The following is a 15,198-nucleotide window of genomic DNA, read 5'->3' as shown; positions in this document are numbered from 1 at the left end:
CATTTTTTCCAAATGACTGTTGCAATTTTTCAATTTTCAAATGAAATTTTAGTTTTGAATCTTCTCTAAAGTTATAAATATTACAAATTGACGTGTTTAGTGTCCATTTAGCAAGGTATTATTAATACTAAATAGCTGGCTTTCCTTAAACTAGGAGTAGAATTTCTGAGCCATATTGATTTTTCAGTTGCACATTAATAGTTCAAAGTGACAGTGTAACTTCTCCTTTTAATTTCGCCGAGCAAAAGTTTTTAATATAAAATTTGGCTCGACTAGCTTCTAACCAATTGCAAAAACTATTTTTTATCCTTAATGCATTTCCTAAATTTTAATGACTTTTTACACTTGAAAAGGCAAGTGTCTTGAAATCGTGACCTAGACTCTTCCAAAAAATTTTTCTACAGGTGAGACAGTAAGTAACACAGTAAGAAATTGTGAAGCTGCTTCAATTGTGAAACTTAGCACCTATGAGAACACTTGTCACTTGGCCTAGAGGTAACAAGGTTACTTTGTACCCTTTTTGACCTTATTTATTGCATTTTTTTAATATGCATGTAATGAACCAAAACAATTCCGAGAAAATTGAATTAATGTATTTTTATTTTTCTGTTTAACTTTTCTCGGCTCAGCTGCTAAATAATAAGTATCTTGTGCTGTCAGCAATTTTCATCGTTGATGCAAATGTTTTTGATACAGTTGTGTAATTTGTAAAATCAATAGCCCTGGCGTACACTTTAATCAATTTTCTTTTGTTTTTTGCTTGAAAGCTTTATTTGTCCTACATGTTTTTGGTTTTATCGGCTTAGTTTTTTTATTTAGAGTTGTTTCAAAAACCAAAATTGATTATATGTATATAATTTTGAAACTTTAAGTGTATGGTACTGCAAGAGATCAAAAATTTAAAAAAAAATTGTTCTAACAATGTTTTTTAATGAAATTGTTTTGTTTTTGGCTCAATTGGCGTCTATTTACTTGTTGTCAGAATAGTATTGTGTCAGTTAATAGTAAAAGCTCAATTAAAACTTGTGGTTTTTTTTTCAACTGTTATTCGGAATTTATTTTATTTTGCTTCCGAAAAAAAAGAGTTTCATTAGATTTTCCTTTTTACGTCTCATTTTTTAGCTAGCTTACAAGGCTGCACTTGATTGTAATCTTTGTTGTTTATATTTTGTTGAAAATGTTAATATATAGAATGAAAATGTTAATAATAGAATCGAGGTTGGATCTAATTTTTTCTTGGAGGGTGCGGATTGAGAAAAATTTCGACAAAAACATTGATTTATAGAAAATAAAAAATTAAACGAAGTTGAATAAATTGAAGTCTTTAATTTTGGTGGCAATTTTGTCATGGTCATCTTCGATTTTGATTTTCACTTTTTGCATATATATATCAACATCAAATTCGAAAGAAAATCTTGATGCATATTGGAGCGGAGATAATTTTTTGGTAATTTCATGCTCGAAAAAGAGTGATCAGCAGTGCATACAGTCTTTTGAGTGCAGCACCATTCTGGAGAAAAGCAAATCGGTGTACAGGGAAAACGCGCTTTTTTATAACTGGACCAGTTGTTCTCCTTTGCATCTTTACAACAGGGACGCGTTTTCCAATTTCAAATTTTCACACCTCAAAATTTTCGTAAAAGAACAAAAATACCGGTGCTGAAGACGCCCTTTCAAAAATTTTAAGTAAAATGGCCCTTTCGAAAATTTTAAGTAAAATGTCCTTAGGGAAACCCGTTAGTATTTCAAATTTCGGGAAGAACGTACGCCCTCCGCCTCCTATAAATCCGCCCTGCATACAGTTTCATACACTGTGTCAATGAAAAAATACTAGACACACAAAATTCCTAAAATTATGCTAAAAGTTAATCGAATATTAAAAGGTTTTTTGTTGTTTTGACATAAAAGTCGATGTTTCATTATAAATAAAAGGAATATTTGAGAAACCAGTGTCTTAGTCACTTGTGTTTGATCACAAGCACACTCCTCAAATTTTGAGAAGAAATTAAAAAGACACAGTTTTCGTATAAAGCTAATCATAGACCTTTCATGCAATAATCTGTACTTATCGAATTGCATGAAGTACAGATTAAATAACGTATAAAGTATAAATAACGTTTTTCCATTTTTGGTCAACCTGGACAGCTACTTCCCAATTGATGACTTTGCCGCAACAACAAAAGATGCTGCAGATGCTGTAAAAGTTGCACAACTTGTCTCAATCATTGTTTTTTGTGCTTTTTTAAACTGAAAAAAAAATCAAGTTATATGAACTGAATTTTAAATGTTAAACAAAATTAGCAGTGAATTTTCAATCGTTATCAACTCTATTGAAGTTAAATTCAAAGCTAGTCTGCATGGCAAAATTGTTAAAACCAGTTTTTCTCTGACAGTAAAAAAGTTTATTGAATTTTTTTCGAAAACGCAATATTAAAGGCTTTGTGTGGCACTATATTCGCTCAAATCACGATCGCCTAAAACCCGATCATGATAGAATCACTTGGATTTTAGTTAGTGTTACTTTTCAGATTTCATTTTTTAAATTAGTTATTTTCATTTCAACTTATTGTCTTTAAGTTTCATGCTGTGAGCCAATTTTGACATAGGTTTATTGTTTCGGAAAACTTGGTCATCATCTGTTTGAAGCATTGCATGCAGTTCAGCTTACGCTTCCAATTGCGAGGCGAATCTGTTTCTGCTTGTTAATGATAACCAGTGCTGTATGCGGCCCACTTCTGCTGTATGTCAGCCAGCTGAAGCCCATACCCTTATGGTGCAACTATGGCACAACTATGTCTGGTCGGCAGAAAAGATGGCGGTCGCTGCTCTTTTGGCCCAATCAGTTCAATCTGTGTAGCAATTAGCGAAATGTGCTGTCCAAGTTTGGCGGCGTCCGGCGCAACAGAAGCTCAAGCCATCTGAGTGGCATTCCGGCTGCACGTGGGCTGTGGCATGGGGCCTCTTTTATAGAAAAGGGCAAGTAAAGCTTGAGTCCTTTAGTGCACTACAGACAGAGTTTATTAATGCATTATAGAGATAGTGAGTGCACACGTGTGTAGCAAGCAAGGCTCAGACAGTGAGTCTCGGAGCAGAATTGGACTGCATTTTGTTTAACCTTCTCGCTAATTAATTGTGCTTGTCTGTGTCACAGTGGTTATAACCAGTTATAACTTGTGCTGTGCCTAGTGTGTATGTCCTGCAGATCTAGTTTAGGTTGTTCCACTAACTTGGAAATTAGTGCCGTTCCTGGCAGGCCTTACCAACAGGCAGACAGGCGTCAGCCACTTACAATAATAGCCAGCTGTCCTCTAATCCCTTTAGAGTGGCACAATTGCTAATTGTTTGTTTTCCTTCCACTTGCTTCTTGCCACTGGTGCCAACTGCTCTAATTTACCCCACCACCACTGTCCGCTCTTACTCATATCTGCAACAACACCTGGATACTTTGGCCAAGCAAAGCCAAAGTCACTAACTGTGCTTTTTCGCGCTGCTGGATATGAAAAGGCATAAAATAGATTTTCTTCTTGAGTTTTTAGTAGAGTTATGGTTTTGACTATTCTCGAAGAAAATGACGACATATATCTGCTCGGGGTGTTTTTTTCTTCAGACAAATTTCGACTTTTTAACTAGCAATTTTTCTCGCAACTTTTATATATCATTCGAAAAGTAATGTTATTCTGTGCTCAATATTAAAAAATATATATTTCACCTGTGATCATTTTTCGTAAAGTCCAAGAAATTATGGGTGTTTAAAGATTGGCAATCAGGCCGATCTGGGACAATTAACGCACGATATATTTCGTGGTATTACCGCTATTTCCAAAGCGAGGTATTTGGTCAATCTAATACTTCGCTGTGAGCGAAACGGATCTACTTTATCTTTCAAAAAAAAACAATAGTAATTTTTATTCATTTTTTTTGTTAAATGTCGCCCATTTTCTAAAAACTAACACTATGCCATTGATCTTAAAAAGCAGTCGGATTATTCAGAACCTCGCCTCGATTCGAAAATGTTGTTTTCTTTGTGTTAATTCAGCTCCAATTCAGATAAATTATTTTTGATGACGGCTGTTTTTGGAATGCAGGATCTAGAGACCAGGAATTCAGTTAAATCTCAGCTATAATTGGCAGGCAGACAGAAAGTGCGGCTCGAATAAGTTTCACTGTTATGTTGTTATTGTTTTCACTTTACTCACTTGATCAGGCCATAAAACATGTCATGTTTGCTAATTAAACTGGTGGGGGTTGTTTCATGTTTCATGTTTGAAACAAGTTAAGAGGGGAATGTTTGATCAAGACAGTCAAGAGACTCCTGGACTCCAGAGAGTGAGGGGGGGGGGGGGGGGGGCTTTTAGGAGTGTGTCAGATTGTGAGCAAATATTTGCGGTAGCCAGGCTAGTCTCTTTGTTTTCTATGTTTGTGTTTGTACATGTTGTGGTTTCAGGTGCAGTTTTTCAACAGACTTTCAAAGGCCTGGTGTCTTGTTTGCAATTGAATTCCATGCAGTTGGTTAAATGAAAGAATCAAAGCCTATTTTCACGTATTTTCACGTTTGTGATTAACCAGAGATAAAACTAAATTACATTTTGATAGTTTTGCACGTATTTTTTTTCATGAAGTGACATCTCAAAAAACCGATTTCTCCACGTTTTCCTAAAAATGTTCTCGAGTTCCCTATTTTGCTGCACAGTCGGTATTCATATTTTCAATCTAGCAATAAGCATTTGAGAACAAATTGTGGTGTAATTCCATCTTTTTACACTCTTTTAATCAGTGCTAGGAGCGTGGAGGATTATAATTTGCTCTTGTGGAAAGTTGTGGTTTTAAAAGTGCGGACACAAATTGAAGAATCGATGAAATTTAATAGCTTTAAATATTTAAAAACCATTTTGCGCTTGTGGCATACAATAATACAATTACTTTTGGCCTCTAAGCAAAGAAAATACCTGGATAACGAACGAGTGATTAAACAATTTTTAGTAGCCGCATTATGTTGTAAAAAAGTGGCGTATCTATCTATAAATTCTATCCCTAGAGCCAACAACATAGAGAGGAATGCTACGCCTAATTGATAAAGTTCCTTAAGCGGAGATCACTTAGAGTATTTAAAAATATTGATTTTTGATAGCAAATGTTACACTGGGTCGATTTGAAAAATCCCCATGGCCCTTATCAGTTGTTTCACTTTTAAAGCCGATGAAATGAAATTTTCAAGAAGATAACTTCAAGTCAATAGAGATATTGATAAACAGCATTTATATTTAGTCAACTTTTGTCTAGTTCATCACGAAGAAAGGAGGATTTGGGATTCGTAGTTGCAAACTGTTTCATGTCAAAGCATCATTTTTTCGACCTTTCTTATATTATTTTTCAACATTTGTCAAGTACTCTCCCCCCCCCCGCCGTCCATATAATTAAAACACCCTCCATTGGGTTTAAAGTTATGTTCAGTATTGTCCTGTTTAAATGTCTCAAACTATCTAACTTACACCGCTTAGTGAGCAATAAATGTCACTAAAATAACTTCCCTCCATATCTAGATAATTTAAACCCGGGCCACATAGATTTTTTAAAAGCAGCTTTTGTTTTGCTTTTGGATAAAGTATAGGGGCTCAAGTTTTGCAGCCATTTTTAATGTTATCCGCTTATGTGCCATTTGATAAAGAGAAATATTTATGCTTCGGGTCGTTTTTTATTCAGTCATTTTTCGGCTTCTTAACTGAAATTATTTGACGGATTTTTTCTATCATCTGAATGATATTATTGTCAGGAGCTGAAATAAAAAAATTGTTTTGTGAAGTTAAAAACTGATCATGTTTTGTGAAGTTATCGGGGTTTGAAAAGTGCTAATTTAGCCAATTTGGGATAGTTAACGCGCGTATTTTTAAGATACAAAACGTTAAATTTGTACCTTTTTACTTTTCACCGCGCGGGGTTTTTTTTTCCTTTTTTTGGGTTATTTTGCAATTTTTTCATCAAAAACTTTTCAATCAATAAAAAGTTTTTGATCCAACAAATAACAAATAGGAGAAAAAAATTTCTTTAATTTATTAGTTGATTTCTATTAAAAAAGTGATAGGCCTTAAAGTGCTGCGGAAACATTCAGGGCTTTGCCCTGTTGTTCGAGCAGAGCACTCTTGTTGTCTTTAAAATAGGCTGTTTGCTTTTTAAAACTTTGGCAAAACTTTTTAAAACTTCGGCAAAAATCAAATAAATGCCTTTGTTTTTCGAGCGACAAAATGCTTTTGGACTAAGTTCATTAATCATCATGCAATAATTTCAGAAATTCGATGTTCAGTTGGACGAAAGTTGCAACTGTCGATGATTGCATGGGTCAACGAAAAAACTTTTAGTGGCATTGATTTGATCAAGATAATGGGTCTAGAGATTGTACTTAAGTTCGATGCGCGCTTTGTCCATATTTGGCATCAAAAGTCAGAATGGTAGGCCTTAAAGCACGTTGGTAGAGCACGTTACTTTCATCGGCAGAGGGCGCTTGCGGATGAAACTTGTTGTGAATTGGAAACATCGAGATTTTTGTTTATTTTGCTTACGCTACTAATGACACCATTAATGCTTTGGTAACATTATACGCGATTTTTGTTTTCGAAATTTCCTACCTTTTTCCAGCTTTGTTCAATTTCAGAAAAATTACGTTTGAAACATTTGAGAAAAAATTTCAAATTTACCCTTTATAACTAAACGCCTTTTATAATTAGAGTCTTATCACTCACTCACAGGCATCAGTGTGATGTTACTAAAAATGTTTTTATGATAATCGAACTTCGTGATTTAAAGTTTTTCCTGGATAAATTCACAGGTGTGGGGGAATGGGGTAAAAAAACAATAATCAAAACTTAAACCAGCAGAAGTCACTTTGAAAAGCATTAACAAACTGTAATTCAAGCTCTGAGATAGACGGACTAAACAAGAGAAGCAAGAACTCATGCGCGAAGGACTCAATGCGCAAAAAATCTCGTCAACCACCAAGAATTCATGATAAATAAATTCGAAGGAAAAACCTCTACAAGCAGTCAGTTGTGAACTGTTCAAGAAGCATTGATTGATTGAGATTTTTTGCATTCATTTCTTTGCGCCGAGAAATAAGCCCCAGAAGAGACTTGAAAACTCATAAAAGATAATGCTCATAATGCACGTCCATCAAATTTTCAAGGGAACATTTTTTTGTGCGTTTGATGTTTTCTGGGACAAAAATAAAAATTACTGGCAACCAAATTTGTTTATTTCTTCTTTTCTTTTGTCTAAACAAGGAAACTTATTAAAACTTCAGTGAAAAGTATTTGCCTTCCTAGTCTTCTTTTTCAGTCAATATCAGACCGATTCAAAGAATGATTTGACTGTACCAAACGAAAAGTCAAGGTAGGTAAAACATGCATTAGCTACCGTTTAATTGAAAAAGTAGTAGCACACTTGTAAAAGGGAAAGCAACAGATGGAACTTATCAAGTAACATTCAGAGAACGTCAACATGTTACTCGAAGTAAAAAAAAAAGCGTTTGGAGTTTTGTTGGTTCGATACGATTGTTTTCATTTTTTTTTGCTTTCTATGATTTACATTGAACGAGAACATAAAAAATGACAAATTTTAAACTAATCAGTGTCAAAACGATTCCATTAACATTTAAGAGAATTCATTTGTTCTCATTGCTTAAAGCTTAGTTGAAACAATTCCTGGAAATGTAAGTTATAAATTATTTAACAAATATTTAAGCTTGGAGTTAAACATGCTTAGAGCCTAGATTTTAATGTTTTACAGAATTATTTCTAGAGTTTAAGGTTGCAATTTGGAGCTGTGATTCAAAAGCAAAAACCGAATCGCCAAGTCAATTCTACAGAAAATTAAACAAAAAAATTTGCTGTGAGTCATCTTAAAAGTTGATTAAATTTGCACAACTAAAATTTTGCACAGTAACGATTGTATTTTTTTACTGGAGATGAAAAAATCACCAATGAAACGTTCTTAAACTCTCTGGCTGATCTTCTCGGCAAACTACGCTGCTTATAGCAGAAGAAGTAACCATGCAGCCTCGGCATGAACTAAGAATAAATCGTTGAGTAAAGGAAATATTTGTACACTGATGGAAAAACGAAGAAAATTGTCGGTCGACAAAACACTAATAAAAAGCCAAATCGCCAGTTTTTGAAAAAAAAGAACTCACCTTCAGATTTGTTCTTTATTTTCAGCCTCAAAATTTCAGGTTGCAAAAGATATTACAAACTACAACAAAAAATTTCCTAAACCTAAAAGGCGATCTGGCTGATCATCTCAGCAAACTACGCTACTCATAGCGAAAGTATCCATGCAGCCCCGGCATGAATTAAGATCAATTCGCATAGTAAAGGAAACATTTGCACACTAATGGAAAAATAAAGAGAATCGTCGATTGACAAAAAGCTTTTAATCAGCTGGATAAGTGTCTAATTTGATCGGGAAAAAAACAGTTTTCTGAAAAAAAATACTCACCTTCTGATTTTTTTTTAGTTTTAGCTAACTTTTTAGAGTTGTTAAAATTTTTGGTTCATGAACAAAATGGTAAAAATCAGTTTGTTTTATACAGTCATTGACCGCAACTGAAAGGAAGCAATCCAATATTCTCAAGCTGAAGCCTTTGACTTCTGATAAAATCTGAATAGTTTTACAGTATCGAACAACCTCTGAAGCATAAACAGTCTTAACGTGTCTTCTGAAGCACTGCATCATTCGATTCTGAACTTCAATGGCTTCCTGTTGGGCGCTAAATTGCACATTTGTACATCTTGCAAAAGCCAGCAAAATGCCTCAGATAATCGCGAACTCGTGCATGTCTATGTTCAACTCCTTCACATTTTTACGGAAGAAAACAAAGGGCAAACAACATCTTCGCCAAAGCCTATTCTAACGCAATCAGCTTTCGAAAGAGTTTTTCTTTGTGAAAAGTTTAGTTTTTTTTTCGTATTGCTTTGACCTCCAAGCTAATCGGAACGTCATTACATCCGGGAATGTGAGAATTTTCAGTTGATCTCGCTGATGCAATTTTGTGAAATGTGACCACTGCACAATTTCATAGAGTTCTTCGTAAGCTGACAATGCCAGACCAGCCATTTCTAAGTTAAAATTTTGGTAAGGATCTTCAATTGGCAGCTCATTTGTATCCGATGGAATTGTTTGTGCCCCAATTGACGTTAGTTGGTCTAACAGTATCCTATTATCATTCTCGAGAGTGTAGATAGACTTGTTTAAGTCAGTGTCTTCAGCTAAGATGGCGGTTGGCGTATTTGATGTAACACTTTTAGTCCTTATAAAGGACTCGGACATACCACTCCCAATGAATAGGTCAAAGCGACACTTTTCACAATTTTTCCTTGTAATTCGGTTTATTTTGAATTTAATTTCTTGTTTTTCAGCAGAGTCGAGCGCATCTTGGTTGTTAAGATCTTTACATTTGTATGTCATTTTCAATTGAACTGAGCGCTTTAAGAATCCTTTGCATCCTTCACATGTCCTTGCGTTGTAGTGATTACCTGAACAAGAGATAATTAAATCTGTATTCTGGCAATTTTAGAAAGCAAGAGCAGATTAACTGTCAAAGTCTAGGATGCTACTAAGAATAAGTTGTTGGGATGCTAATTGGAGATCTAACCGGAATTGATTTTGAAGGAATTATCCGGTCTTTTCATCGGATTCCCGAATTGGAATAGCTGTGAAAATGAGCGAAACTCCGGATTCCGGTACATCTCTAATACTCTGATAATTGTCATTCATTTAAAACCTACACCTATCTCTGGCTCACTTAGTCTCAGCATGCAATGAAATTTGGTGTGGTGAACAAATCGACAACTGTGAACAGATTTGTTCTTCATACTTCACATCGTAAAATCACGCATTTAGCCGTAATAACGCGTAAAGCAAACATAAAACTCGGTATTTTGAAGGGGGGACTGGAAAAGAGCCAAATCGTTTATTAAACTCGCAGGTGGGGGAAGAGCAAAGAGCCTATAGGTGGAAATACTGTGAAAATATACAATTTTTTCAACTTAATTAACTGTTTGTTACTGGTGTTAACGTCCTGTGTTCGTTCGCTTCCTGTTGTGTACTAGACTGAATGATACCACTATGAGAACCCTCCGAGTGCAAAACCACAGCATCACTCACAGGATTCGAACTGTGGCTCCTTGTATTCCTCCTCGCTCTTCGTGAGAAGTGTGCCATAAAGGAAGGGTACACTGCCACTATTAGGATGATAACTGCTACATAGATAGTTAACTTGTCAGATGAATGTCTGTACTTTTCATTGTTCGGGTCAATAGAAGCGAGTAGCATGTGGAAGAACATCCTTTGCGATAGTGTAGTCAGAATGTAACCTTAAATTCTCACATACAGTTTTTTATACTTTTAAAATCGTAGAAGGTTTTGAAAGTATTGTTTTTCACATGCAACTAACTGTACAAAAAAGTTCTCGTTTTTTAAGTTGCAATTCGAGCTTTCAACTGAAACTGAAGAAATTATTAAATGGGCTTTTCGTCACCTCACCATTAGTACAATTATTTGGTAGAGCAAAATTAATTGGGCTCTTTTCCAGTTTCCCACCCCCTCGTAAAAAAGTTAAATAAAGCTGCTCCAAAATTGTTCACGCGGCAGTTTGCATGTAAAAAATGTAAAAATTTGTTCACCTGTTCACGCTGACACGTTTCAAAGCAGTTTTTAACATGAAAAGTAATTTAAAATAGACTTTCCTTTAATGAATTTCAGAAAAAATCAAAAGGCGGGGAACTGGAAAAGAGCCAATAATTATTAATGCTTGTCTAATAATCAGGGTCGCATCATGGCTCTCAAAAAATGTATTGTTTTTGTCTCTAAATGTCTCTAATTTTCTAAAACGCATAAGCATGCGATATTTGAACAGTCCTCGAAGCTCCTATTTTTTCACAATTTATTTCTACAAAAGCTGCCATGGTTTTCATGAAACAGCCGAAGTGTGCGTGTGGCTACAAATCTATACCGAGTAGTATGCTGGACATTTCCTCGTTCTCTATCTCCATGATGAACCTCTGCTGCTCCTGCTCCTGCAGCTCCTGCTGTCTCTCCTGACTCTGCTGGTCGGCCTCTATCTCCTCCTCATTCGTGGCCCCCATCCTCGCTATGTACAGGGGAAAGAACACGTCCTCCACCATGTCCATACTTTTACTCTACCTTAGTTATAACTGTTTTACTTACTATTCCTTATTCATTTATTTATTGCTGGCCAAAACTAGTTTTTGTGATCTGTATAAATACGTATAAGATGCCCTTGTTTTTGGCTCTAGAGATTGATGATCTTTATTTTTTACTGGATTTATTAAGATTTTTCTAAGATTAATCTCTTGGTTGCTTTGTCTTGATTATATTCTTTGGTATCTGAATATTCGGATACTTTCTATCGCAGCACGTGCTGAGATTTAAGTCACGCGCATCCAAACCTCCTTGATTAGTTCGAGGCTCTTTTCTACTTTCCATCACATTTTAAAATTTCTTTTTTCTTGTTTTATATGATATTAGGGCTAGATGTCTGGTGATGCTACCATGTAAAATATGAAGAAAAAATATGTTCACAATAGTAATTTGTTCACTACGCCAAAATTACATAACATCATGTACGCCAAAATTGTTTTTAAGAACCGAAGCTGATTGGATGACTCAGAGCCTGAAAGCTCTTACCACCTAGTTTCATTCCATGTTGATTGCCATAAAAATAAGTTTTGGTATAATTGTGTCTATTTAGTGCTAAATTAAAACTATCAAATCCTAATTAAATTAACAAAATTCACTTGAATCCGGCGCATATTTGCAATTCTGGTCACTTAAGAATCCGGATTTATGCTCCGAGTTTGTTTAAGTAATCATGTTGTGGCTTATCTTGAACAAGCGCCGACGCGAATCCTCATAAGCGCCAACTCATTATCTTTTTATTTGTCAGATTAGCACATATGTGACAACCTTTTTCTTGTCAAATCTAAACACGCATTTCCTGCTCAATTCTCATTGGTTGAGATTTTTACCCTTCGATAGTCCCCTACGTGCTGAATATTCCCCTCAGTTGCTTGCTCTTACACTACACGGCCTAGTCAGGCGATTCTTTTCCCTTAGTATATATAAATTTACCCGATCGTTGTTCTGCCTTTTGGGAACTGTATTGTCTTGTTCCAAAGGTACATTCTCTCAAACACGAAGGAGAGAAACATATCTTCGTTTTGTTACCAATTGCTACCTGCATGCAATACATATAGAAGATCATCTCTCGGCTCCCTTGAAAACAAGTCGAGCCATTTCCATCAAACTATCCAAGAAGCCCACAAAATCTTACATTTTGAAAAACTTAAAGATTTTACTAGAGTTAAGTTAAAGATTTGAATTAAGTTAAAAAATGAAAACTTGTGAAACAAATTTTCCACCGACACAAAAACGATCTGACATTATTTTGCACCGTCTGAACTCTCAACAAATCCATCCGAATATAATGAAGAAAAAGTCCCCGTCCAGAAAGCCGAACTTGATTCCAGCAGTAGATTTGGACTCATTGAAGACCATCGAAGACTGCTACGAAAAGTTAGTCCAAATAGTACCCAAAGCTGAGAGCAAAATGGGGCAGGACGACTTAATCGGATGTGTGATTGACTACATATCGGAACTTGAGGACGAACTTCTTCGCCGAATGGACTTCGGAACTGATCTGCGATTGGAGGATGACTCGGATACGAGCTCGGACGAAGAAGACGAAGTCGTATGCGGCTCGGGATCAATGGTTGAAAGTGTTCAGCGGGACGAAACTTCAATGCTAATTCCGACCACGGCAACAACAATTTCATCAGATTTAATCGGCGCTGCCCGAACACCATTGAAGAACCTAGATGATAATTTGGCAGTTTTTGTCGACAAATCAGAACAGGTAATTGTTAAATTCCAAGTTTTGAAGCTTTAATTTAAATCAAAATCTGTGAGAAATTTTAACTAGATTAATTGCTGTCTGTTTCAGAATCCCTTCAGCCTATGACATTTCCTCCAAGAAAGAAAACGGAGGATCTCGGGACCGGGAGAGTTTCGAACATGCCATTATCTCTTTTTAACTCTATCTGTTTGCTATGAGGACAGGCCACGTACATACTCTCCCCCTCGTTGTCTAGATTTTTCTCTTGAGACAACTGGCTCAGATCTCCGAGCCATGATTGTAAGTACATCTATATTATTTATTATTTATTGTACCTTAATAAATACATCCTGTAAACATGTATTTCAAAGAACTGTTTTCAAATTTTGCCTTAAAATTTGGGATTGAGAAATTTAATAAATTGCAGCCGATGGCTGTGCTGAAAGTTTTTCCGATGGTTTTTGAGATTACTTTGAATTATTACTCTGCTGTTCATGTTGATAATCATATATTATCGGTTCCCTTTTGTTTTAGTTTTCACGCCGAGATATGAAGTCCCAGTTGTGGAAAGAGGAAAATCATGGATTAAAAAAGCAAACAAACATACAAACCACAACAATAGCAGTTGATTCGAAATATTGATTAGAGCTGGAAACATGCTGGGAGGCTGAGCCTCTTCCCCACATGAGTAATTTGGCCCAAAAAACAATAACAACAACTGATCAAATTATGTTCACCTGTGATGCTGTTCCCTAGTGAAATGATTTCACACTTGGTGCTACTTTCTAATTAGTGACATTTTCTTTCTCTCATTTCATACCAGATTTCATTTCTTATTCTCATTTGCAAAATTAGCGGAGTTGAAAAACTTTCCTACGGATTTTCAGTTATGATGCGTTTTGGATAAATAACATGTAAATTACATGCAGTTTAGATTAGGTTAGATGATTATTAATATAATTGTAAAAGTGATGTCGTACCTTGGTCCAAGAGGTGGATGCTATAACGTATGATGAGTTATCGACATCTGTGGTGTGATGTTATAACCATTCATTATTAGCTGCCCCGCCAAGCATCACTGTTCGCCTTGACCGGCTGTCAAAACAGAGCTAAGCTAACTAATTACTATACTGCCAACAACTAACCCGGGTCAAGTTCAGGGTCAACTCTCACTTCACTCTCTCCGGTTGACCTTGACATAAGACTGACCTGTTTCTTCTGGCATTACCTATGGTGTTGGGTCTACATACACTACTTCTTCTCTCACACATAAATGTCATCATTAAAACCACACTTACTCGGCTTCTTTTTCATCATGAATTAATAGCTGCCTCATGTTTTTCCTGTCAACCTTCATTTATTTTTGTTAACCATTCAACTTACTTTGCCAGTGTTATAAATTATGTAAACTTGAAATAATGTTAACAAATTTTTGACTCAGGTCACTGATTTTGTTTATAATTACTGTTTCCATAACAAGTTGAGTGAAACTCTTTGATATCAGAAGCCTGTTTTCTGGCAAAATCTAGCTCAAGTGATTATCTTCATAGTTCACATTCATAATTTGAATTCAAATGTTACTATGAATTGGTTTCCTTTTCAAAGCCTCGAAATAAAAACGGAACACGACATTTTGGAAAAAGACGACTAGATTCTGGACTCCCTAATGTCCTGGAACCCCCATCTGCAGTAGTTATAACCTGTTTGGAAATCAAGACAGCTCGGGAAACCACGAGAAACGACTTCGGAAAATCACCGTTATTGGCGATGATTTTTTTCTTAGAACTGTGCCTAGTTCCATTTCTCAATTAATATCTCTCAAGCTGGTATCAAACTGACCAAAATGTAACTGGTTTGCATGTAACTGGTTTTCAAGTAACCCTTCAAGAACAACAGGTGTAGTTAATCAGTGATACCAGCGTGTGGCATCCATTCATCTTAGTTTTTTTTTCAACTTCTTTTTTTTCAGAAAACTTAAAAGTATACTCAATTTAACAGAGACATTTAAATCTATATCAAGGGAAGAGTGCTTCAAAAATAGTTTTTATGGTAAATTTTTCAAGTCCCCCAAAACACCTATTTTGCCAGCTGTTCTGCGCCTCAGGCGGTTTTTTTTTCAAACTTGAGCCGTTTTTTTGTGTTTCTGGTGCGATGAGGGGAACAAGAACAAAGCTTATAATGTTACTAAATTAGGCATAAACAACTACAGTTGTTTTCGAAAATTGAATTACAAAACAAAATATACGAAAACGACTCTTTTTCTTCTAATTAAGTTAATTAGGCATAAACAGCTATAG

General features: G+C 35.5%; 1 protein-coding gene across 1 annotated transcript; it reads left to right on the top strand.

Moving 5' to 3' along the window:
- Positions 1 to 12,034: 12,034 nt before the first annotated feature.
- Positions 12,035 to 14,488, top strand: LOC134846484 (uncharacterized). The gene is made up of 3 exons (XM_063863861.1): positions 12,035 to 12,922; positions 13,010 to 13,201; positions 13,436 to 14,488. The coding sequence occupies exons 1-2, from the start codon at positions 12,401 to 12,403 to the stop codon at positions 13,025 to 13,027; spliced, it is 540 nt and encodes a 179-aa protein (XP_063719931.1). The 5' UTR covers positions 12,035 to 12,400; the 3' UTR covers positions 13,028 to 13,201; positions 13,436 to 14,488.
- The last annotated feature ends 710 nt before the right edge of the window (positions 14,489 to 15,198 follow it).

The sequence above is a fragment of the Symsagittifera roscoffensis genome, chromosome 5 (assembly GCF_963678635.1).
Source record: "Symsagittifera roscoffensis chromosome 5, txSymRosc1.1, whole genome shotgun sequence".
Lineage (NCBI taxonomy): Eukaryota > Metazoa > Xenacoelomorpha > Acoela > Convolutidae > Symsagittifera > Symsagittifera roscoffensis.
Note: the sequence above shows the minus strand (reverse complement) of the source record. Positions and strands in the feature narration are given on the sequence as shown.

Excerpts from the sequence above, each read along its gene's own strand:
- LOC134846484 (XM_063863861.1), top strand. The coding sequence starts at position 12,401 with ATGAAAACTTGTGAAACAAATTTTCCACCGACACAAAAACGATCTGAC.